We start from the raw sequence: 23,373 nt of genomic DNA, 5'->3' as shown, positions 1-23,373 counted from the left end.
AATAATCCCCAATCGATACCTAATGGATCAAACGAAATCTCCAACACTTTCTGAAAAACCGTTAATGTTTATTGAAGCGACATTGCCACTTACACGGAACTTTGTCTCCGGAATGGATAATAACAGTTTGGACTGCACTTTCGTAGCATCTGGAAAATCCACTTACTTTGATTAATATCGTGGTGCTCGACTACCTACTCGGCCAATATTGCACACATAGTGCAGGGGCGGACTTGGAGTCGGTCGATATGACAAGGAGTAGGAGCAGGAACCGCCGCTGAATAAATATCAAACCGAATGATTTATTTGCACTATAAATATTACATATGAGCTGGTGCGGTTTTGCCTCTGAATTTAGCCCAAACTGTTGAGATGTTTATACATGCGAGATTCGGATGGCCTCTTCTGCTTGTGGCACGTACATGCCCTTGCTTTCAAAGGATTTTATTCGGTTTGTTTTAGATGTGAAGGGTTTCTGTCAGGACCAACGGATTAATCAGATGACAGATTGTCGGGCAAAAGGACTCATTACGTAAACAGAAAAGAATCACTCAGTGAGATAAAATTCCAATTAAGATATTCCGGAAAAATTCGAATCTGATGGGAGCGGAACTGCAGATCAACAAAAACTTTGAAATAGTTCGGTCAAGTGCTGACGCGCTTACTACAAAATAGGTGAAGAAATTTCGCATTTAATGAGGACTTGAAAGGTCCCTTACAAAAGTCTCAACATAATTCTGTAAATCTACATTTCTGGAGACAGTAGTGAATTGTTCGCAATTTTGTCCTTTTAGCTTTAACTCTCCTATTCCCAGCCCGAAATGAATGCACCCAACCTTCTACTAACTTTATTTGCTTATACTTTAAGCCGTTGAATTTTCCATTTATCTTCAGCACACCGATTTCAGTTCGTACAATAATAAAATTAAACTTAACAACTCTAATTGACGTTATTTTACAATTCAGGTTTCAGGTAGTTAAAAACTGATTAGTAACCGTAACTGCAGTAACTGGACCATCATAAACATAAAATCGACAATAGTGAAGATTTGAGCGTGTTTTATGGTGGCACTTTTCAGGCTTCAACTGCGACATTTTATGCGTTTACGCTTTACTGCTTCGGAAAAGCAATTAGTTATATCTCTCGGCTCAAAAACAAGAAATCTGGAGTTTCACGAGAGTTGGAAAACAATTCAAAGTAGAACAATTCTCGGTTGCGAGATTCTTGAGTGATTTTCTTAAAATATATCGGTAATATCGCGGAAGTTATCGAGCCGAACGAGGAGAAGGATGTGAATTTAATGAGCCGCCAAGAGACTCACATTTCGCGCTTTTGCGCCTAGTTCACGTTTCAAGATATGTGTACGTAATGATTGAGCCGAGTGCTTTCAATCCGTCTTGAAAATCCTGTTGACCTATTTGTAAGAATACGGGTTCATAAAATACCTCAGTTGCGTAAAAAAGCCAGTTTCGAATAGGTTTATAAATTGGCAACCCGCACCGAACCGAACGTTTCTTCCATTATTCGCGAATGTTATCCCATTTGGGGGGTGCAGACTGCTCAATGCCACGGTAAACAGCTAATGACCCTTCTTGGAACGGAAAACATGCTTCCATTCTCGGGGAAAATAAATCTACACATCCGGCGAGGGCAATTCTTGTTAAATCTACAAAACAGTTCTTTAGTCACTTGTCCATTACGCCACAAATCTATTGAAGATTTACATCGCACTTTGCTTGATTTGATCAACTACTTCGTAATCAACTACCACGACGAGGGTAAGGTGAAACAGGATCTGTGTAGCTCATGGCAGGAAAAGCACTTATTTTTTATTACAAGTTTGATAAATCGAATTTGCGAACAGTTTCCCCTTCTTGATAAAGTTTTATGGTAGATTCCTCCCGAATAAGATATCTAGAAGAGATAGGCCACGATTCCACATTTAAAATGTAAAACACCAATTGTTTGGCTCGGATTGAGATATTTGCTTAAGGTTCTTGTGATACAAATAAGAAAGCGAATGGATACACACCTGCGATTAGATTTAAAGGCAGGCGCTCTCGGTTTTTGCAAATCATGCCTCAGGCAACAGAACAAAGGCAATGAAATTGCCTAAACAGATACAAACGGAACGAAATAAACAAGACTTTTGCCTGCACGCTATTTTTCTGTTTAGATAAAATCAACAAAGCAAAACCAATAAAATTTAGCAGTGTAAGAGGGCGACTTTACGACCTCAATATGGGTTTAATAATAGCAAAATAGCATTAGCATTACTGGTTTAATATAGCCCTTTTATGATTATTATAATCCTAATTTACCTGGCATTTTGTGGCCCCACAGACTTGGCTTCGTACGAAGAGCTCGCCGAAATAGCGTGATCGGGGATGCGCCCCTCCTCCATCCCCAACGCCGTCCGACATTCACCTGCAAAGAACCCTCAATTAGAACATCAAAAACGATACAGTTTAGTTTGCATGCAAAGTCCTGACATTCATATCTTCATTACTCTTCCATCAACAAATCTCCTGATTTTGATCGGGATAACCCCACCGAGGGGGATTTACACGCACGCCATGTCTAAAATCCGCTCCACTAGTTTGATTGAAGTAGAACACACGTTTAGATGGGAGATAGTCAAACTGAGCTACATTTATTGCATTCGAGGGGTGTTTCGCACCCCGAACCGAAACTAAAGCGACTCTCAGGGAAAATGAAACGCAATAAATTAATTAGGGTCTATATACCGACGTGCCAAATAGAATTAGGGTAGAAGGCGACAGTGTTTCGTTCGAAGCAGAATGAAAGCAGCCGGAGGACCCGGACGAATTCGTGAATAGAGCTTCAATGGTTTCATTACGGAGAATGTAATTGTTGTTTCGTTTTTGTTCTCGCTGATGCAAATACAAGTTCTTTGACTAATGGTTCGGTTAAATGATCGTTGTGGCGATGCAAAATTTTAGAAAGTATCCTCCGCGTTCAATTAAATTAGTAACCCCATAAGTTTCCGGGTAATTGAACAAATTAAGCATATGTGCAGTTTTGCAGTTTGCAACGCTTTTCGAAACCACCCTCACGCAGCGGCCAATATCACTTAACGGGTTGATTACACACGTGTCCTCTTAACATAATGCCAAACCCTCCTCAGCAACATCCATTTATTTGGGTGAGTGACATACCACAATGGTGGCTGAAGTGGAGGGACCTTTAAATAGCTTTGTTTGAAGCTCTCGTGTGTACATATATCTGTAAAGAGAGGGTCCGTTCAAATATTATTAATATTAATATTTCATGCATGCGTGATTCCGTAGCTACTGATTACATTAATCTGCATGAAGGAGCAAAAATCTACATTCATGATGCCACGGGGTAGCGTCAGGTTCATCATAATCGTCGTGTATCATAAAAGGGTTGAACGATATTCAAACTATTCATCCCTCGATTGCATAGCACGTGACTATTTATTTTTCGCCTTACGTCAGAACGCTCTCATTTCTTCCGCGATAAGCGAAATTAATGAACGCAACACCGGGAGGGCCATAATAAATAAAAGTCGTTTAGTCCCTCGCCCAGGATCATCCAGATTTAGTCCCGGTGCAACTAAAAATAATCGCCCTTTTCGCAAATATTAAGACCCATCCCGAATGCAGCGCTAATTCCCAACATGAATCACGACAAGTAATCCTCTAATAGCCCCATAATGGGTGAATTTTCGTTCGCGGCTTGCCCTTTCGGTTCGATATAGAGCTAATCTGGGCCGGTGTGAAGCTGAGAACGTGAGGGGCATTATAGGTGCGGTTTCTGATGGTCGTTTGCTTTTCTGACTATGCTATTGTTGGGCACATCCTCGACGACAAAGCAATCGGCGGAGGACCGTAGACATCTGCCACAAAGGCGACGATTGCTCCTTTGAAGAGGAGTTGATGATGGATTCGTTTTAGGGTAAATTGCGGAGAAGTGGGTTTGGGCAACGGTCGTGTCTTTGGAGGTTTTACGGGGCTTAGCATTAGCAAACTTGCACCAAATTTTGTAATAATCGTCGACTTTGACACTTTTTTCTCTAGTAATCCGTGTTTTTGCATTGTTCAAGCTCTGAATATCTAGCAGACAATCGAATCGCTATCAAAGTTGAAAGCGCCGAGAATTCCAGCAGATATTACCGTTTGCGAAGAACGTGCTTTAGGAACATTATTAATAATGCAATAAATAGAACGCCGTAGGGGTACATAACTGGAAGAACGGAGACACTTTACTTGATTTTAAGTGGCTGATTATACGACTCAGCAACAGCATCCGAGATATGTAGTTTCCATTAAAGAAAAATTGCTACAAGCTTTTTAGTTTTTATTCTGTCGTCGAGTTCTCCCTTAGGGTAAGAAGACGTGCAATATTTACGTCTAGCTCGAGAATGTTTCATGGAAGCGACAGAAGACGTTGTCGCCTTTTGTAGTAACCAACTTAACTACAGAATTTTTTTTGGTTTCTAATTTCGTAGGAAGTAAAAGGTAATATTACATTGACAGAGACTTGGTAAAATTTTCTAACGAGCGAACATGACTACCCAATCAATAGAGCATTGTGAGAAAAACTGAACTATTGTTGGGCCGCGACAAATCTAGTCATAAATCAAAGCTGAAAATCTGCATAAACAACACCCAGTGGTAGCCCGCTTTGACAAAACCATTAGCAATTTCAAAAGTCAATTAAGCAATGGTAATTTGTTCATTAGCTTTTTGTTGAAAATTCCACAAATCGAACGTGCTGATTTGTCATAAAACCCACGGCCTGCATTTGATTGAAATTAACCGTATACAGTCCTGAACAGAATTACGGCACACCTGCCACGTAATAGCATTGACATGGAGGTTCAGCGCCGCATGTAAGTGAATTTGGCTTGTAGCGCGATAAATTTAGTGTGAAATTTGAGCTCGATACGAAGCCGAGAAAACGTCGAAGCTTGAACGAAAATGACAATTTAATTCGTCAAGTTTTTGCGGCTGCTTGCCTGCACCAATTGTTGTTATCCAGCTGCGATTTTTCATCGAACCAATGATCCAAGCGGATTGTCTCTAATTAATAGCTCTGGCTGTTTGATTCATATCCTTACCCGCAGCACGCGAAGAACAAGAGTCGGATGTCGGACGAATGTTATACAGAGAGTTTTCCTCCCTCTATCTCTCGGAAACTGCCAAATAGGACCGGGAAATATGGATTTTCCTGCTAATGGTTCATTCTCGGATGTATTATTATGTTACCCTCCGCGGGCGACCAGGGTCTTTGGATGGATTGATAGACAGGTGAATGGTGGGTAATTGACGCTATTTTATGGCGTGCTTTTAGGTTCCGTGACGTTTAATTAATGATTTTAATTAAATTGCTGGCGGTTTGTCTTAAACCACGCTTGCAATCGAGGATTGTCGAACAGCAAATTGTATCGAAAGATGGACACAGATTGCTACCAAAAAGAAAATCGTTTCATTATACCAACACGCTTTCTCACCAAAGAAGTTATTATCACGATGTTAGATCAATTCTTAGAACTAAGCTAATCTGACCTCCCCCAGTTACAGAAATATCAAAAGAAACTCGACACCCTCCAGTAACAAGTGCATCCCTAACGAAGACACACCCCTTCCATAAAATAAAAGAGAATAAACTTTTTGCATCATTTGCTTTGCTAGAAAAAATCTTTGCTCTTTCCTCCCTCCGCATCCTTCTATCCGGTTTTAAAGGATTGTCCTTGCTTTAACCGATGCAATCACGGCCCCAACGCTCAACGTTGCCTCGACAATGTGGTGATTACATTTTGCGCGACTGATGTGTAAAGCCATCGGCTCTAAGAGGATCTCTTGGCTCGCCGTGAATGCCAAACTAACACCCCAGACTCGGTCAATTCTCAACCTCCACGTATAGATTTATTCCTGAAACGGGATCATGTGACATACTCCTGAGGCGCAACAATGGAAACAAGGACTTTGCGCTGATCCGCTTTGCGGGTCCCATTCTGACGTGCTGACACTCATTTGATCCACGGAACAAAACTCTTCAATCATGACTCGGCGCGTGAAATTAATTTCCCAGAATGCGCGCAGAACGCGTCAAAACAAAAATGTGACATGGGTAAGTGTCAAAAAGACGCCGAGGGATTGCTGGCGAGGATTTGGCGATCGTGTTTATGCAGGAGTTGGAACGGTGGAGACCACAGGATGAAAAATCGTTCGTTTTATACAGGACAATTTCTCGAAACAAAACCGCAAAGTCAATTACAGCTTTCGGTCATTTTCGACAAAGTTGCAGAGTGCAATTTTCTTGTGTATTGTCGTGTAAAGCGAGCATTTTTTCTGTCATAAAAAAATGAGGTGTCATCCGCAAACACCCGTTGATGGAAAGAAGATATTTCTTTTATCCTTTCGGCATGGCGATATGGAAATTCGTTTCAATATCAAGCGAAATAGCATCATCTTCCAAAATTCCTCGTCATTTATATTTCATGTGAGATACACACAATAAATAATCTCATTTGTTGGGTAAACGTACTAAGATACAAAGCGGTGGTGCTAGCGATAAAGTAAATAAAAGTGCACGCAAACATATTTATCTTCGTTCTCGCTCCGCAGACAATTTATTTTAACACGAAAAATATCAAGGAGTGTCTATTATTCCATTAACCTGATTCTCCCGACCATTTTCATAACTGAATAAAAATTCCGCGTAGCACTTTGGAATACAAATTAAAGAATACTCGCCTGAATACAGCAAAGAGATTATTTCAAAGATTTCTCTTATCCATTTACAGGAAATTGAAATGGAAATTTTTAACGAAATCTTTAACTGATTATTGCAGTTTTCTATAGCTACACTTCGAGGCCCCGCATAACTTTCCTGCTTCACCCCTTTAAATATTTATTTCAAATTAATAACAGATTTCAGGGGGACGCTGGCCCCAAATCCCCAAATTATATGTTACTTGTCACAAGTTTAATTCCTGGACGTACCTAATCCTCTTTACAAATTCGCAAAGCTCATGACTGCGCAAAACATATAACTTGAAATTCTATTTGTGGATTATGTTCTTAAAGTCCGTATAAATAATTTCTTTTGTGTATTTAAGCTTTAAACAGAACTCCCATCATACAGACAAAGAGTAGCTAATTACACTACATTTCCCCGGGCAAATTTTCCCTCCAGTCGAGACTTTATTTAATCTACTTTGCTCTCATATGCAAAAATTGAACCTCAAACTTTCCGGACGTTTTCCGCCCTTCGAGCGGTTTTTTCTCCGGACGACTAACCACCTCAGCTTATGTATTTTCATTCTCAAACTTTCAGCTTTGTTGCCACCCCTCGCTCTTTGAGATATGGAAAATTCAGAGACGCCTCGCTTCCGAGTTTTGACATCGCATCACCTTAAATAAAGCATTCCGGTGGACGGAAGGAACGCAAAGTGTGTTACTAATTAATTTCCCGGCAGATAACATGACAATTTTTGGTGTTTAATCTACTTTTGATGTGAATGTGACTATTGCGAATAGCTGTGAAAGTTTTCGTTGGAAACAAAACGCCCGTTGATCCTGAAACCTTTCAGTGAGTAAAGTCCCCTTGCGAGGGTGAAATTTGCATAGTGCGTTTGTTTGCAGAAGCTTAGTTAATTGCATGTGTACAATCGAGTCTTGTTTCCAGCCATCATATTAGGTTATGGGAGATCCGAAGAAGGGTCGCGATAATGAGACTATCTCGCTCACCCCTCCATTCAATTGCCGCCCCTGATAATCTAAAAAGTGAAGCACGTAATTCGAGACTCCCAGAAGGGTTAACCCCTCGATGATGACTGCGAGTCATTAGCAGACATCTCATGATAGACAGCTAGGGTATCAGGTTGCCACTTGGCCCGCACCTTGGGTGCAACCGAGCTGATTTATGCAGATGAAGATTGTCTCTTGAGCGAAAAAAAAGCAAACAGGAGAGCTAAATAAGCACCGCCAATTTAATTAAACAAATAACTACAACTCCATTTCCGTTTCTGAAAAATTACGCGGATTTCGCTTCCGGAGCCGTGTCATTGTTGTGTGGTATTTTCATCGGTAGCTGTGGTCAGGGTCCTTTCAAAGACGCAGCATGACATGTAATCGTTTGTTAGATCAACAATGGGAAATCTCAAAACGAGATTAGAGTTGTGAGTTTATTTCGGTTTCGTGCGCAAAGAAAAGAAAGAAATTCAATCTGATGTTTGCTGAAAGTGGCAGCAGCTGTGGTCAATGTAAAATGGAAATAATTCTTCTCATGATGAAAATGTGCGCGCAAAGGACGAGCGTTCTTATTTTGCTCTTCTTCCAGGTTGCTGGAAGATGACAAGGGGAAGCGCTTTCCTTGATTAAGTCAAACACTCCATTAAACTTCCTAATTGAATTTAATTAAAAAACGTTATGCAGTTTGTCTACGGTCCGGTCTTAATTAAATGTTACAGTGGATGCCATTGGGGACTAAACTTTGTTAAACAATGACAAATTTTTATCTCCCATGTAAAGCAGCTAAGTGGTTTATAACGTTCAAGTTAAGGGTTATTCGTCGAACTTTCAGGGAGTTAGAAATTTGCAAATTTCAGGTCATCAAAGCAAATGCTTCTGCTCTCCTGTTCGCACCTGGACACATGACTCCCATCGTCATCTCCGACGCATAATTTCGCCTCTTTATTATTTGAAATATCGAATTTAATGTTTCCTCGCCTCTGTCGTTACAAAGTTTGTCTCCGAACTCCCCAGCGACGACTGCTTCAAACTCTATCGGCGCGATATTATTTTTCGCCTCGCTTTGTTGCGAAGCAAAAACTTGCGTAGACAGTCAATTTACGAGATAAATAATTACTTCGAACTGGGGGAAAACTTTAACGTATTTTTTTCCTACCTATTCACACATAAAACACCGCTCAAGCTTCATGTCGCACCAACAAAAACAAAGCCCACTGATGAGAAAGCTCTTCAGAGCCTTTGAAAAATTAAACATTTTATCAGCGAAGTGGTTGCTTCACTCAAAGAAAACGTGTAAATATAATTACGAAGCGAACAATGAATTCCAGAGCGCATCTCGTTAAGCAGACTTGTAACAGGATATCAAGTTTTGTTTGTGTCTAATTCGATTGAAAAATAAATTACTTCGGGGTGGTGTCCTATGAAAGGTCGTGTGGAGCTTTTTTGTGAATACATTACAAAGCACAAGAGACTGGCGAAATCAATCAAGACTTTAATAGAATGGTTTAGAGCCACAGTCGTTAATCGGAAGTTGGCGACGTGTGGGTAGAGATTAATAGGAAAAAAGTCCCTTTCATGTTTGTCCAGAGATTAACTCGTTACGGATTTATTCCGAATGGAGGAAAACGAATTAATGTTTTTGACATAAAGGAAAAGTGAAATGATATCAGTTGCAAACACGTACTGACTAAGCATTTTAGCCGACTATGTTACTGCAAAGTTACGAAACAAAGTAATGTTTGTTGGTTGTTTATGATCTCGTTTATTGAACTGGCTCTCAAAATTAATTAAAAGTTTAATAACCAAATCAAAATTATTTCAGCAAGTTGTATAATAATGTTCGAAATCAACAAGGCGTATCGTCAAAACAGTTTGGGATTAACATAAAATATTATAATTTCAACTTGTTTGCGTAGTTATCTATTGAAAAATTTGGACATGCATCAAAAACAAACTTTTAATTAAAACTAGAATGAAAAATAATAATAATTTTGCTGCGGTTTAAAATAATTCAAAAATCACCGATAAAAATTAAAAACCGAAATAGATTTTCAGTGTTTTAATCTTTTAGGAACTTTTTCAGGGCGAAGACACCGTTTTATGCCTTTGAACTTTATGACAATAAAAAAGCAGATCGAATTCTATTTCTTGAGTTACATTTAGGTCAATAAGACCAGTAGTTTACGAGAGGCAATCAAAAAACAAAAAAATCATTTTTCTTCATCGTTTGAGTCGGCATTTTTTTTTTCGAAAAAATTTGACCATCAAATATGTGAGGACGGATCTAATAAGCAAAAAAAAGTGCAAGAAAATCGATGGCAAAGACTGCGTCTTCCTATCTGTTGTAGATTAAAACTGACCACTAAAAATGTTGAAAATAAAATCCAACTATTCGAAAATTAAATCAATCATAACTAAGTTATTTGTTGTGGTACGTAGATTTTGATTTCAAACTCTACTTTATACATCCAAACCAGAAAACGGTCAGAATGAACGAAAAATCGTCATTTAGCATCAAAATAAACGGATTTCTCAACAAATTTTGTAGATTTCGTGATAATTTCTGCTGTTTTCTCACGATTTAGCCATTGAATCTTGATAAAAACAAGTAGTTTTTTTAGGATTCAAGCTCTACTCTGCAAATCCAACCCAGAAAACGGCAACAATGGACAAAAAATCGTCATTTAGCATCAAAATAAACGGATTTCCCTACGAATTTTGAAGATTTCATGAATTTAGTGATTTAGCCCTTAAATCTTGATTAAACCTAGTAGTTTTCTAGATTTCAATCTCTACTCTGAGAATGTAACCCACAAAATGGTCAGAATAGACGAAAAATTGCCATTTAGCATCAAAATAAGCAGATTTCTCTACGAATTCTGCAGATTTCAATTTTTTAAAATCTGCATAAAATTCTGCTTGTAATGAATACAAATAACTTCACAAATGCTCCACAAATAAGCTAGATATTGACCAAAACATTGTTGAGTCGAAAAATTGAGCTCCTGCAGAATTCAACAGTTTTTATTAAAAAAAAAAAATTATCAAAAAATTCGTCTTGGATTTTGAGATATTTTGTTATAACTTTACATTGCAATTCCCATAAGTTTACACAAATCTAATTCACAAAACTCTGAACTAGAGAGCTCAAAATGAAAGAAAAAAATTCGGGCATAATTTGTTACGCCACTGTAAACGAAAAACGGCTGGAATCCCTTTAAGTGAGTCAAATGGAAAAATGGCTTCATAAACTTTTACCGAGCTCATACGTGAAAGTTTTGTAGGTTAACACTAAAAAAACATTTACCGTCTAAAAATAATTTTAGATTCTCCGACATTGTAACAAGCAGTCCACGATTAAATAAAATGATGCCAAAATGTCTGTCCAGTGCTACAAATACGAATAAAAAATTGCATAAGATATGTCTACAAAAATATGTAAACTCTTTTTGTGATGAGTTCTACTGCACATTAATTTCTTTTTTAGAGAGAGCACTGATTAGCTAAAGCCCCAACTTGGTTGAAACCAAAATAGTTGCTCACAGAATTAACTTTCTCATTAAAAGTTGTATTTATGCAAAGAGGGGTGTTCTATATCGTAACTAAACGGAGTTGTTCGAATACCCACGGGTGAAATTTGCTTATGAATACAACCTTTAGTTCTACAGTAACAAGAAACAATATGGCCGATTAGTGAGTGGAATACAATAATGGCAGCGACTGCTGTTCAAGATTCTCAGAATTTTGGAGGTTTCACTTTTGAATTGGCGCACTCAGACGACTGTGTTGTTTAAAAAGCGACGTGAAAACTTGGAGAAAATACAAATATATGAGAAAAACATTACAACCTCGTTAACAGAAACTAATTTAAGTTGGTCTGCGCTAGTTCCCAAAAAAATAAGCTCGAAACAAACAGTTTTATGGCATCTCTTCTATTTACCCCAGCAAACGAAAATAAATAGAAACGCCACTGATAATAACCAAAAATAACAGAAATAAACCCCCTTTCAGGAGTTATCGTCGGGAATCACACACTCGTGCGTGTCAAACAAAGCAAACAAATTTTTCATCTTTTTCGTCCCACCTACATTTTCGCAATTTATCTTTTTTTTGGTGATAGGGCGTAAATTAGTTCCCACCACAAACAGAAACTTTTCCCTCGTCATTCAGCCGAGAGGAGTAAACTTGTAAAGAAGCTAATTGAAAATCGAATGCGGCCGATATTGTTCGAGGGTTCTTTCGGATGCCCCAAAGTTTCAAATTAAAATGAGAGAACTTTTTCAAATTTATATTCTTTTAATATTCTGGAGATGTATTGTTCTGATGACAGCCGTTCGCAAACAGAACTGCTTTTATCGGCTCATGGAGTATGGATATTACACCGAATGGTACACTTGTGTCACTTCGCGAAAACCCAAAGAGGAGGAAACTTAAATGACCAATTTCCAAACTAAGTTCGCTTTGAGCGGAAGGAACAAAGGCAGTAGCTACGTGCAAGAGCCTTTGACTTTGACAACCTAAACGCCTAGAGCCACTACAAAATAGAAAAACATAAATACAGCAAATATTTAAATGCGAAACTGTTCGTTTTCGCAGTACATCGGGCAAAGGAAAATAAGCACTGGATTTTAATTATTTTTGAGGAGGATAATGGAATGCGAGATACGACAGTGGAAAATGCGTTTCTCAAAATAGTATAAAACACAAAGAGCTTTCCAGCACCTTTGTTAAGCAAACAATAAAACTACGTGTATTCTCCTGGAAGAATACAACGGAATGAAATTACTCGTCTACATTATTGCTAGACAATCAAGTTTATTGAATTGCTCTCAAAGAGCACCGAAGATGATCATAACAGTTTGTGAAATTTAGTCCTGTCAAAAGATTCTCCCTGATAAAAGGAAACTGCTCCTCGTTACAATTAAATGCAACTTGTCTGGGTCCATAAAAGCGACCAACTCCGGTTCGAATTTCAAAGAATCGACTTGAAAGTCTACAAATAAAGCAGTGAAGCACTCGACCTCAAAGCAGTATAGAAAAGGCTCGACGAAACAACGGATACAAGTTAGTAATACCCGGAAACATAGTCTGCGAGTGACAATTGTAAGCGGAAGCGCACTGATAAATGGTAACTTGAGAAGGAGGAGCATTTACGTCGGTTCCAACAGGGTAATGACGAGCTTTATTACGTCAGGATAAAGATAATTCTGGGATACAGCAGCTTGCAAAAAACGTGTATCGGCCGGGAATCGAACCCGGGCCGCCCGCGTGGCAGGCGAGCATTCTACCACTGAACCACCGATGCTGATGAAGCAATTTTTTTTCTATATCGTAGTTGTGCAGGTAACTACCGATAACAGGTAAATTAGGGATATGAAACTGTTTATTCATTAGGAAGGTGAACAATGCAACCACATAAATCAAACCACCGGCTAACTGACAGGGGGAAATCCCCACTTAAATTTTTTGTTTCTGTGAGTTATGACATCAAATTAGGTCACTCAAATGCTGAGTAAATAACAACTCAACAGTAGGGCTGCGTTCATAAAAATCACTCTGTGTAAAGTTTGTGTAAAATGTGACACAAAAGCAATGCTTTCTGTTCCTCGACTTTGAGCGTTCATAAATACCACGCTGAGAACGCACAGAGTGCTCGAAAATCGCCGGACTCAGAAACCCGATGTTAAACGCTCCGCATGCGCAATGTCTTGGATTTCAAAAGCACGCCAAATGCTTGTTGCCATAAATCATTGTTTCTTAACCTTTCAAGTAAGCCGCACCCCTTTGAACTTGAAAATAGGTCTCCGCACCGCGTTGAAAATTGTACTTCAATTTTTTAGTTTAAAAAAATACATTTTTAAAAACATTTTTGCTTATTAAAAAAATATACATTTTATAATATCAACCAGCTTCTCCCGCACCAATGATTTTGGTCAAATTCCTAAATCGAAAAAGAAGCTCGAGATCTATCTACTGGCCCAATTTGAGATCGATTGAACAAATTTGGAAAAATGAGAAAAAATGAAAATCAACTTTCCGAAACCTTGATCGGCCATACCTCAGTTATTTGTTCTCGGATCAGAATTTAAATCTCAGATTTGGAATCTGCGGAAAATTCTACGTACACTGATGTATAATAACTTAAGTTTACTCTAAAAAATAAGCCAAATATTGATATCAGAAGTTTGGCATTTTACATCAGTCGAAAGAGGAGCTCAAAATCTATCTACTGGCTAAGTTTGAGATCGATCGGACAAATAGTTTACAAGCTATAGCCAAAAATAAAAAAAATGAAAAATTTTCATCGTTTGAGTCGGAATTTTTTTTCCCGAAAAATCGACTATCGAATTTTGGGCTTTTGAAAACATTTTCTAACGTAAAATGAGCCGAGAAAAAGAATGGCGCAAACCGCATCTCAATACCTCAAATAGTTTCCGAGATATTTAACTTTAAAAATTACGAAAAATGAGGAAAAATGGAAATCAACTTTCCGAAACTTTGATTGGCCATAACTCAGTTATTTGTTGTCAAATCTTAATTTAAATCCCAGATTTGGAATCTGCGGAGAATTCTGCGTACACTGATGTATAATAACTTAAGTTTACTCGAAAAAATAAGCGAGATATCGATATCAGAAGTTTGGCATAGTTTTAGTCATGAATTTTTGCGAAAATTTGCAAATTTCGACTTTAGAAACATCCAAGAACTATTTCTTATGTAAAAAATCGCAAGAAAAACGATGGCGTAAATCGCATCCTAATATCTGAAATAGTTTCCAAGATATCGTGGAAGAATTGTTTCAAACCTTCAAAAATTTGGCCCTCTGGCAACAACCCAAAAATTCAAACGACCATAACTCAGTTATTTGCTGACGAAAATAGAAAATTCTGATGTATTTGGATTCAGCGTGACATTCTGCGTAAAATGAGTCCAGATTTGTTGAGTTTTCTTAATAAATAAACGAGACATTGGCCAAAAACTGTTTTGAAAACGTCATTTTAGGGTGATTTTCAATCAATGTTTTCAAAATGAAAACGATGTTTAATAGCTTTGAATTTTACATCAGTCGAAAGAGGAGCTCAAAATCTATCTACTGGCTAAGTTTGAGATCGATCGGACAAATAGTTTACAAGCTATAGCCAAAAATAAAAAAAATGAAAAATTTTCATCGTTTGAGTCGGAATTTTTTTTCCCGAAAAATCGACTATCGAATTTTGGGCTTTTGAAAACATTTTCTAACGTAAAATGAGCCGAGAAAAAGAATGGCGCAAACCGCATCTCAATACCTCAAATAGTTTCCGAGATATTTAACTTTAAAAATTACGAAAAATGAGGAAAAATGGAAATCAACTTTCCGAAACTTTGATTGGCCATAACTCAGTTATTTGTTGTCAAATCTTAATTTAAATCCCAGATTTGGAATCTGCGGAGAATTCTGCGTACACTGATGTATAATAACTTAAGTTTACTCGAAAAAATAAGCGAGATATCGATATCAGAAGTTTGGCATAGTTTTAGTCATGAATTTTTGCGAAAATTTGCAAATTTCGACTGCAGAAAAATCAAAGAACTATTTCTTATGTAAAAAATCGCGAGAAAAACAATGGTGTAAACCGCTTCTTTATATCTGAAATAGTTTCCGAGATATCGAGCACGAATTGTTTCAAACCTTCAAAAATTTGGCCCTCTGGCAACAACCTAAAAATTTAAACGACTATAACTCAGTTATTTGTTGACAAAAATTGAAAATTCTCTTGTTTTTGGATTCAGCGTGACATTCTGCGTAAAATGAGACCCAAATTTGTTGAGTTTGCTTAGTAAATAAACGAGGCATTGGCCAAAAACTGTTTTGAATACGTCATTTTAGATTGATTTTCAATCAATGTTTCCAAAATGAAAATGACGTTTAATCGCTTTGAATTATACATCAATCGAAAGAGGAGCTCGAAATCTATCTACTGGCTAAATTTAAGATGGATCGGACAAATAGTTTACAAGCTATGGCCCAAAATAAAAAAATAAAAAAAATTTATCGTTTATTGAATATTTTTGGTTTAGCTTGAAAATTAAAAATTCCAAAATGTCTGGTTGTGGGTCTATAATTTAGCGATTTGGTAGGTAGAGTTAATAAACAAGATAACAATAGCAATCTGCTAAAATTTGATTACTATAACAGTAATTGCCAGAGTTACGAACGTTTTAGTGTACAATTTTCCATCAAACTTTGAGTTGATTTTGTATCGCGCAATGTGCATTATTATTAGACTTTAAAAGTATATTATGTTGGACAAGAAAACAGCTAAGCTGTTGAGACAATGTTAAAAAAAATTAATCCAAAATTATAAAATTTTTGTAAATATCGAAGTTTGACTTATGACCAATAAGTTTAAGAGCTTTACCAAAATAGATATAAATCAAATCAAGTCAATCCCATTTCTTCGGATATCTAGAGACGCGATTGTAGGATTCGCACAATAAATGTAAGAAATTTGATGGTTGAAATTTCTAGTAAATATTGAAACGAATTTTATTGTAAAAATCGGGTATTTCTCTGTTTATATCAATGCGTGACGATCACAATACAAAATCAATTCCCTTGTGTATTTGATAGAGCCGGAGGGTTGTCGGGCGTAACATCGCAGGCGACGGCACGCGAACGCATCCTGCCGTGAAGGAATCAGGATTAGCATAGTGACCGCACTACAACCTAGCAACAGGTCTCACTTATATGTGTATATGCAGCACACAACACACCTTTAGACACGCAAAACTAAAACAGAACCCTTGTAAAGGATCTCAACTGTATCAGCAAGAAGAGACACTTCAAAGGAATGGAATTTTAGGCATTTATTAATTCAATTAGGGAGAATTTATGTACTTCGGATGCCACACGAGGTGTCAAAACTTTGAGTAAGGCAAAGCTGCATTATTAGGGAATTCAAATGACAAAAGAGTCATTCTACGGCAAAAGTACAGGGTAAATTAACATTTATGTGAAGGAAATTGGGCGTAACGTAATTTTATACTTTAGGGTATGATTTCTTTGTAAATAATATCGTCAAAAAATGCCAGAGGTAGCTGCGTCGTGTTGTCCTTTTCGCGGTGTTATTATTACCAAAGTAAAGGTTTTATTGTTGCGATTTAGCGGTTGTAGATAAACACAAAAATTAGGTTCACATCGCCGTGGAAACCTTTTGCACAACTTATTTGAATTTTAATGGCGGAGAATAAAAACCCGGTCTCCGCAGGAGCACGTTTATGTCCTCTGTGACCCAAGTCTTAAAATTTTATTCTGCTACTTTTTAATTTTCATCTTAGTCTGAGCAAATCGCACCCAGTCATTAAACCTCCTGGACCGTATAATTCCATCTTAAGAACTGTTTGAGGTAATGTCGGCGGGATTGCCCATATATCTTTTTATCTTTACGACTTAAAAGGAAAGTTACATTATATTTACAATACTTATTTTTAACATTCCACCCCTGCCGTTAACACTTTTAATTACAGTGAAGATCTGAAATAATAACCTCCTCTAACTGCATCACGCTTAGAATTGCAATTAACTTCATAAAGTCGCGTTTACACACCGAACTAATCAAACTTTCTTAATTCCAGAGTGCAGCTCGATGAAAACAACGATTTGAAGTTTCGAGCATTACGAATATCGCGAGATATAAAACTAACGATAGCAGGTGTCCCGTGGAGTACCTAGTCTTCCATTTTTTCTATTTTTGACTGATTCAATCGCGAACGGCTTTTTACCGAGTGCACGTGCTTCAAATATCTTGATTGCATACCAATGCATCTGCTGCACCGACTGCCGAATATTTTTTTCGACTGGATTTAGATAAAGATCTTCAAAATCCACCTGTGTCCATGACGGTCGTAAATTTAATTTGTTTTTGCACGGATGTGAACCGCAATGGAATTATTGTAACATTTTTGAAGAAAGTAGTGGAGTTGGTATTCTGGACAAGTGTCCTTAAATCTAGGTCACTTTGAAAGTTTGATTGGGGTAATCCCGAGCGAATTTTCCGGCTTATAGCATTAACGAGGAAAAAGGCTTTCCATTGCTGTTTATTATTTTAATTCGGTAGCTATAAATCACGTGTTTTTATTACACTTACGAGTCCCGGGACAAAAACCGAATTTCGGTTGTAATTTATGATCCGTCAAGTAGTTTGGAAGCAATAAAAATATTTCAAAGAGACACGGTGATGATTGATCTTTTTGTTCGGATCGCGTTTAATCCCGAAAACCCGAAACAAGTCCCGAGATTTTCCCGTTAATTACTAGAGAAAAGTAACGATGCCTGGAACTAAAGACAATACACAAAGTAAACAGCGAGCCTCTAATTAACATCTTTTATTCGACGAAACAAAGTTGACGAAAAAGGTTGATCTTAAATGAAATCGCCCGAAACAAATTAATGATTTAAAAGTAAAGGCTCTTTACGGATAAAAACAACTTTTAATTACCGTAGACATAATTAAAAGAGACGGGAAGAGGACATGTTCTGGTCATTCCGGATCGGAGGAAAACCTCCACTTTTATTCCGCTGAGTCGACACAGAACGTGAGCAGCACTCCAGTCGCAAAAACAATCCATTGTATGATTATGGTATTAAAGGGGTCTTCCACTAAATCACTAAATAAAAACCTCAGGAACGCGATGGTCATGCCGATTCTTGGTGATAATTGTGCTGGTGTGTACGAAGAATTTTATACGTCGCCGCCATCGGCTGCTTGAAAAGCGTGCTAAAAGCACACCTACAGAATATAAAATTTTCGTTTAATTGAAGAGAATTTTTTCAGCATCATCACTCTATTGATTTTGCGAAACCCACTTTCCGCTTGGGCCCATTACATTACCTCACAATGAAGTTCTAAGGTTGCGGTTGGGTCGTTTTCGGCCGAGAATTTTTATCTAATTTGTTCGCATAACTTTTTCGATTTGAAAAGTTTTTAGTGATTCCAAGTTGGTAATTTCCCAATTTCGTCACTACAAAAACTGAATATATTACATTTGGAAGTTTGATCGGGCGCAAACTGGCATACTTCCAACCAACTAACTCTCTGCATGTAGTCCAAATAGAAAACGGCAAGTCAAAAACCGACAAATTATACGATCGAGTAAACGGAATAACTCGATGAATATTCATCTCTGGTGCTGATTAGATTCGAATCAAATGGCTCGACGCCTTCTTAGAATTTCAACAATGCACACTCGTTTTAAATTGGAAATAAGTTTCTCTGCGTGAAATAATTAAGAGAAGTTTAAATCTTCACGGACGAACAAGAACTGTTTCTGATGGCCTCCAAATGACACGCCCACACGCCAACAACAGGGTCGGAATCGAAATATATGTTTGACATTTCAGAGATTTTGCAGTCGAAGCAAACGATACAAATCTGCCATTATTTCCCAATTGACAGAAACATAAACACGCTACTAAATCGAAGCGAAATGACTTCTTCATCAAGCTCCGGCGGCTTACTTACAATGACAAATATGACAATAACTGTAATAAAAGATGATAAAGCTTGTGCAATAATAACTGCAGCATTGCAGTCATACTGTCAACATTTATTTCAAGTGGCATTTATAGAATTCCAATCCAAGAGATAATGTCCAAACTGTCTGACTATAACAAATGATCTTCCAGCTAACTTTTCGGCTCACTATCATTAAACACTGAATAAAATGCCGTCTAAGAAACGGTCTACATCATAATTACTTAAACCTTCAATCAAACAGGACGAAAAGAGAAAAGAAAATTAAATGACATCCTGCTTCACTTCATTCCGAGCGGGTAAATATTTAATTAAAAATTATTTTACTTCCCAATTGAGTTACTTTATTTGAGCCAGAGCGGACAGAATCGAATTCTTGTGTAAATCCTCCTGGTTTTCCTACTTATTAACTATTTAACAGAGCACACAATCCTGACATCTCCAAAAAACGACATTTACGATCGCGTTAGAAGTTTTATGAGGCAAACATAATAAAGTTAACGTGTTATCGACAAGGATATTGAAGTCTCATATGACATAATATTCGTGCAACGTAAAAAGTGACCGAGCGGAAGATTCGTCATAAAATCGTACAACATTGGTGTGGTAGTCGCCTCATTTATGCCTCGAGAAGTGTGCGAATGGAAATCTTGATCAGGGAGAAAAACCCACGGAGTTTGTGGAAATGAAGGGGGAAATATGGAGGTATTGCAGGCATTAATAGAGATTTTGTATTAAAATTAATTGGCGAGCTTTGGGAGATAAAGTAATTAGGTTAATGCAGTGTTACAGAAGGCAGAGATTTACCATAAAGTATGTAGTTTGGTGGAGTTCATATTCGAAACAAGAGGAGCATGAAATCTTGTTACATCAAAATTAGAACTATTGATGGTTTTTAGATCCGTGTTTTTAAGTATCTCGGCGTTGTCAGAGCTTGAAAACACCGCAATTTAGTTAATTCGCATACCTGTCGAGGGAAATCTCCGAATTTCGCAGCGACAAACGGAAGCGGTTGTAATCGTCGACTCAGCAAAGTTTCCCGTCTTACCTACAGTAATTACTAACTTACCAGCATCTGCATTGGAATTTCCCGAACCGAGACCAAGAAAACACAATCCGACAGTGAGTACCACTAACATTTTAGCACTCGGTGACATCCTGCACTACCGACATAAACACAGCATACCGCACCCTGATCTCGCGAAACACCACACTGTCTTTTTAACACGGCGAGTTTCTTCGAGAACAGTTCATAGCTTCTTATTATCAAATCCGAATGTAAACAACCCGATAACGTTTTCTCCAGAAAGTTGGAGCAGACGATTCGCGAAACGTTAAAGTTTATGTGGAACTCGTGAGCGCCGATTCAATCTACTGACTCATCCACGTTGTCTTCGGATGGTGATAAGATCGATTCGTGATGTCGATGATGGCGATCTGAAACAAAAAATACGTGCTTTTATGGAATGGTGACAGAATAAAGGGCGGATGCGGTCATGCAAAGCGAGATCATGTTTTATTGAATTTAACAATGCTGTCGTTGCCAATACTATACACTGCCCGAAATAAGACATTCTTTCATTCCTCGGCGGCAATTACCAACCTACTCATCTATAAATAACAGAACTAAATCAATTTTCTAGTTCATTAGCTGGATGATCTATACGCTAGTTGCACCGGCCCAAATTCTAATTAACACGAAATGAAAACTAGCTTCTGACACCTTATGAGCAAACACAGCATCAGGTGGTCACCGTTTACGTTCTTTAATTTATTCGGTCAGCGAGTTTTGAAAGTTAATTGCTGAATATGATGAATGGCAGCCAGCAAAAGCGAGCAGAATAATAATTACAGCGGTCTCATCTGGTCAGCTATCAAAAATTCACCACCCTGCAAACAAGCGTTATCAAACGCCCTATCACAACATAATCAAACTTCTTTTTATCAGTCGGTGGATATTTTTTGTCCTCCTTTTACGTGCTACCCTAAGTCGTACACGACAAAACCTTAATTGGATTTTCTGTTTTACGACCACCCTGTCTATGCATTATCTTTTATACGTGAAAGATTGATAATTAAAGCCTGTTCCCTAGGCCTGTCTCAAGATCCGATCGGATTATTAACGAAAAGTGTTGTCTTTGAGGGTGAACCGCGATTTATCAAGTCTCCGGAGTTTACAGGTGTCACGAAATTAGAACTCCGGTATCACATAACAAATACAACCGCCGGGAAATTACCGGAGCCACTTCCGGGAGCTTCATATGTTTCTGTCATTCATTACAGAAGGGTCGTTTTACCTTGGGGCAAACAGACGACGCTCGTTTTCTTCTATTGTTCCAACCAGTGACTAATGATGTTTATGTCGATGAAGTCTTTATTGGGCACCCACGCCAAATAAAGGGCCGATAAGTAAACAGCAGTTGATGCGAAAATCACATGATTGGTTTCAGGTCAGGTAAAGAAAGGAACGCTCAAAGGAGTGATTGAATAGGGCAGGGCTGTAATGTCACACTCTGTTTGTCTTCTATTTTTGCACATTTATTTGCACTTAGGTAATGAAAGTTCCAAAAAATTCCCGAGTTGCTAAAGTTTCAGCGTTCGCTACTGTGCACATTATGTAAAAGCATTTAATAATCATAAACTTGTTATTGTTCACAGATATTTTCCGTCTGAGCTTTTATGTAGCGGTAGTCTTTTAAAAAAAGATAGTTTTGTGCGCCAAGATAAAGCCTGCAAATGATTACCTTAGCAGCACAAAATAAAAGTCGTGTTACAAAAAGGAAAAATTCAATTAAATCACTTCCAACTTCCGGCAATAACAGCTTTATAGCTTTCATGTTTTATGGAGCCCAATTTACCTCTCTTGCTGCTACTTTTTTCTTAATAAACACGCTACTGGACGTCGGGGGTGGTCAGAAATGCAAGGGCAGTGCATCTAATAAAACACAAAGCGAGCGCTGTTGGAAGCGTTCATTACGTGTAGATTGCAATAGTACAGAGACCACGGGGGTGCTCTCCCATTCAACCCCTACATTAGCAGAGGGTGACCGCCCCTCTCTCTCACCTTGTCCGTTCGTCTTCCGTTGTAATTTCTGCGTATGGCGAGACTCGATTAGCAGAGCAATTAAGTCGGAGGAATTTTTTGCTTTGGGGGTACTTCATCAAATCGCGCTAATAAATGTTGAAATTTATTGGAGTGTGAGTGTTATTTGCCGCTAGTTCGAACGCGGGTATGTAAAGGATTTAGGCGGTTGAGTGATTCAGATCAAAGCGCTGCACTACTGTAATTTATAACACAATTAATTGCTTTGCTTTCAGTCACCCACTTCGAAATAAAATGCTCGAGTAAACGAATACAATGCCAGATTTAATTTCAAATTTGTTTTCGGCTATTGGATTAATGTTGTGCCAGATAATTGGGTTTCTTCAGGGTTTCTTCTTTGAGTGATTAATTGTCGGGATGATTTAGGGGCTGTATAATAAACTGCTAATTTCCCAAACATACAACACCTATGCGAGATTTATTGGGGCTAAACGGGCCATAGATAAATCAGATAGATAAGCGTTACCGACCATAATTGATTATTAAAGATACAAAGGACTCTCAAACTAATAGGAAGAGGAGTTGAGGATGTTTAGAATTTCAATTAAACCAAGGTGCACAACCGGAAAGGTCGTGCAGTCAACTTTGACTCAACTTACTCTTAATTGCAGTAATGGAAGTGAAATATACTCCAATACTATTAATTTATACAACAGACCGAGGAAATTAAGCATCATTCCTGTACTCGAAACTTCATAATACAAGTTGTTATCAGTCCAAGTATTCGATGCAAATCAAATTCGAGCAACTCGAAACAATGTAAATCTATTGCCGCTTTACTATCTCATAAGTATCTATAAAAATCTAAAACCCTCCATCCATGTATGCATCATTACTTCTTTGCCACGGTTACTTCAGCACTCTTTCCGCCACTTTGCTCACTTTCAACCTGTAATTATTTCCACTTGTGATGCAATTTCCATCATCCAACCACTTCTTAAGACCGATACGATCTCTATTGTAGGCGGTAGAGGATATGCAAACCTGCATCGTGTAGGTAGATAACAGCTT

General features: G+C 38.0%; 1 protein-coding gene and 1 non-coding gene across 2 annotated transcripts in view; both read right to left on the bottom strand.

The window, feature by feature from the left end:
- Positions 1–23,373, bottom strand: part of LOC148179571 (discoidin domain-containing receptor 2-like) — a 113,704-nt gene that overhangs the window by 76,488 nt on the left and 13,843 nt on the right. The window contains exons 2-3 of the mRNA XM_088029797.1: positions 20,329–20,696; positions 2,323–2,428 (exon numbers count right to left, since the gene is read on the bottom strand). Of these exons, the coding sequence (XP_087885923.1) occupies positions 2,323–2,428; positions 20,329–20,416 (194 nt within the window). The 5' untranslated portion in view covers positions 20,417–20,696. The remainder of the gene's footprint in view (positions 1–2,322; positions 2,429–20,328; positions 20,697–23,373) is intronic.
- On the bottom strand, positions 12,981–13,051 carry TRNAG-GCC (transfer RNA glycine (anticodon GCC)). Its single transcript has one exon. It is a non-coding gene; the product is annotated as a tRNA-Gly (tRNA).

This window comes from Gnatocerus cornutus, chromosome 2, assembly GCF_029298725.1.
Source record: "Gnatocerus cornutus isolate USDA-ARS CGAHR chromosome 2, icGnaCorn1.1, whole genome shotgun sequence".
NCBI lineage: Eukaryota > Metazoa > Arthropoda > Insecta > Coleoptera > Tenebrionidae > Gnatocerus > Gnatocerus cornutus.
The sequence above is the reverse complement of the archived record's forward strand: the minus strand, read 5'-3'. Positions and strand labels throughout refer to the sequence as shown.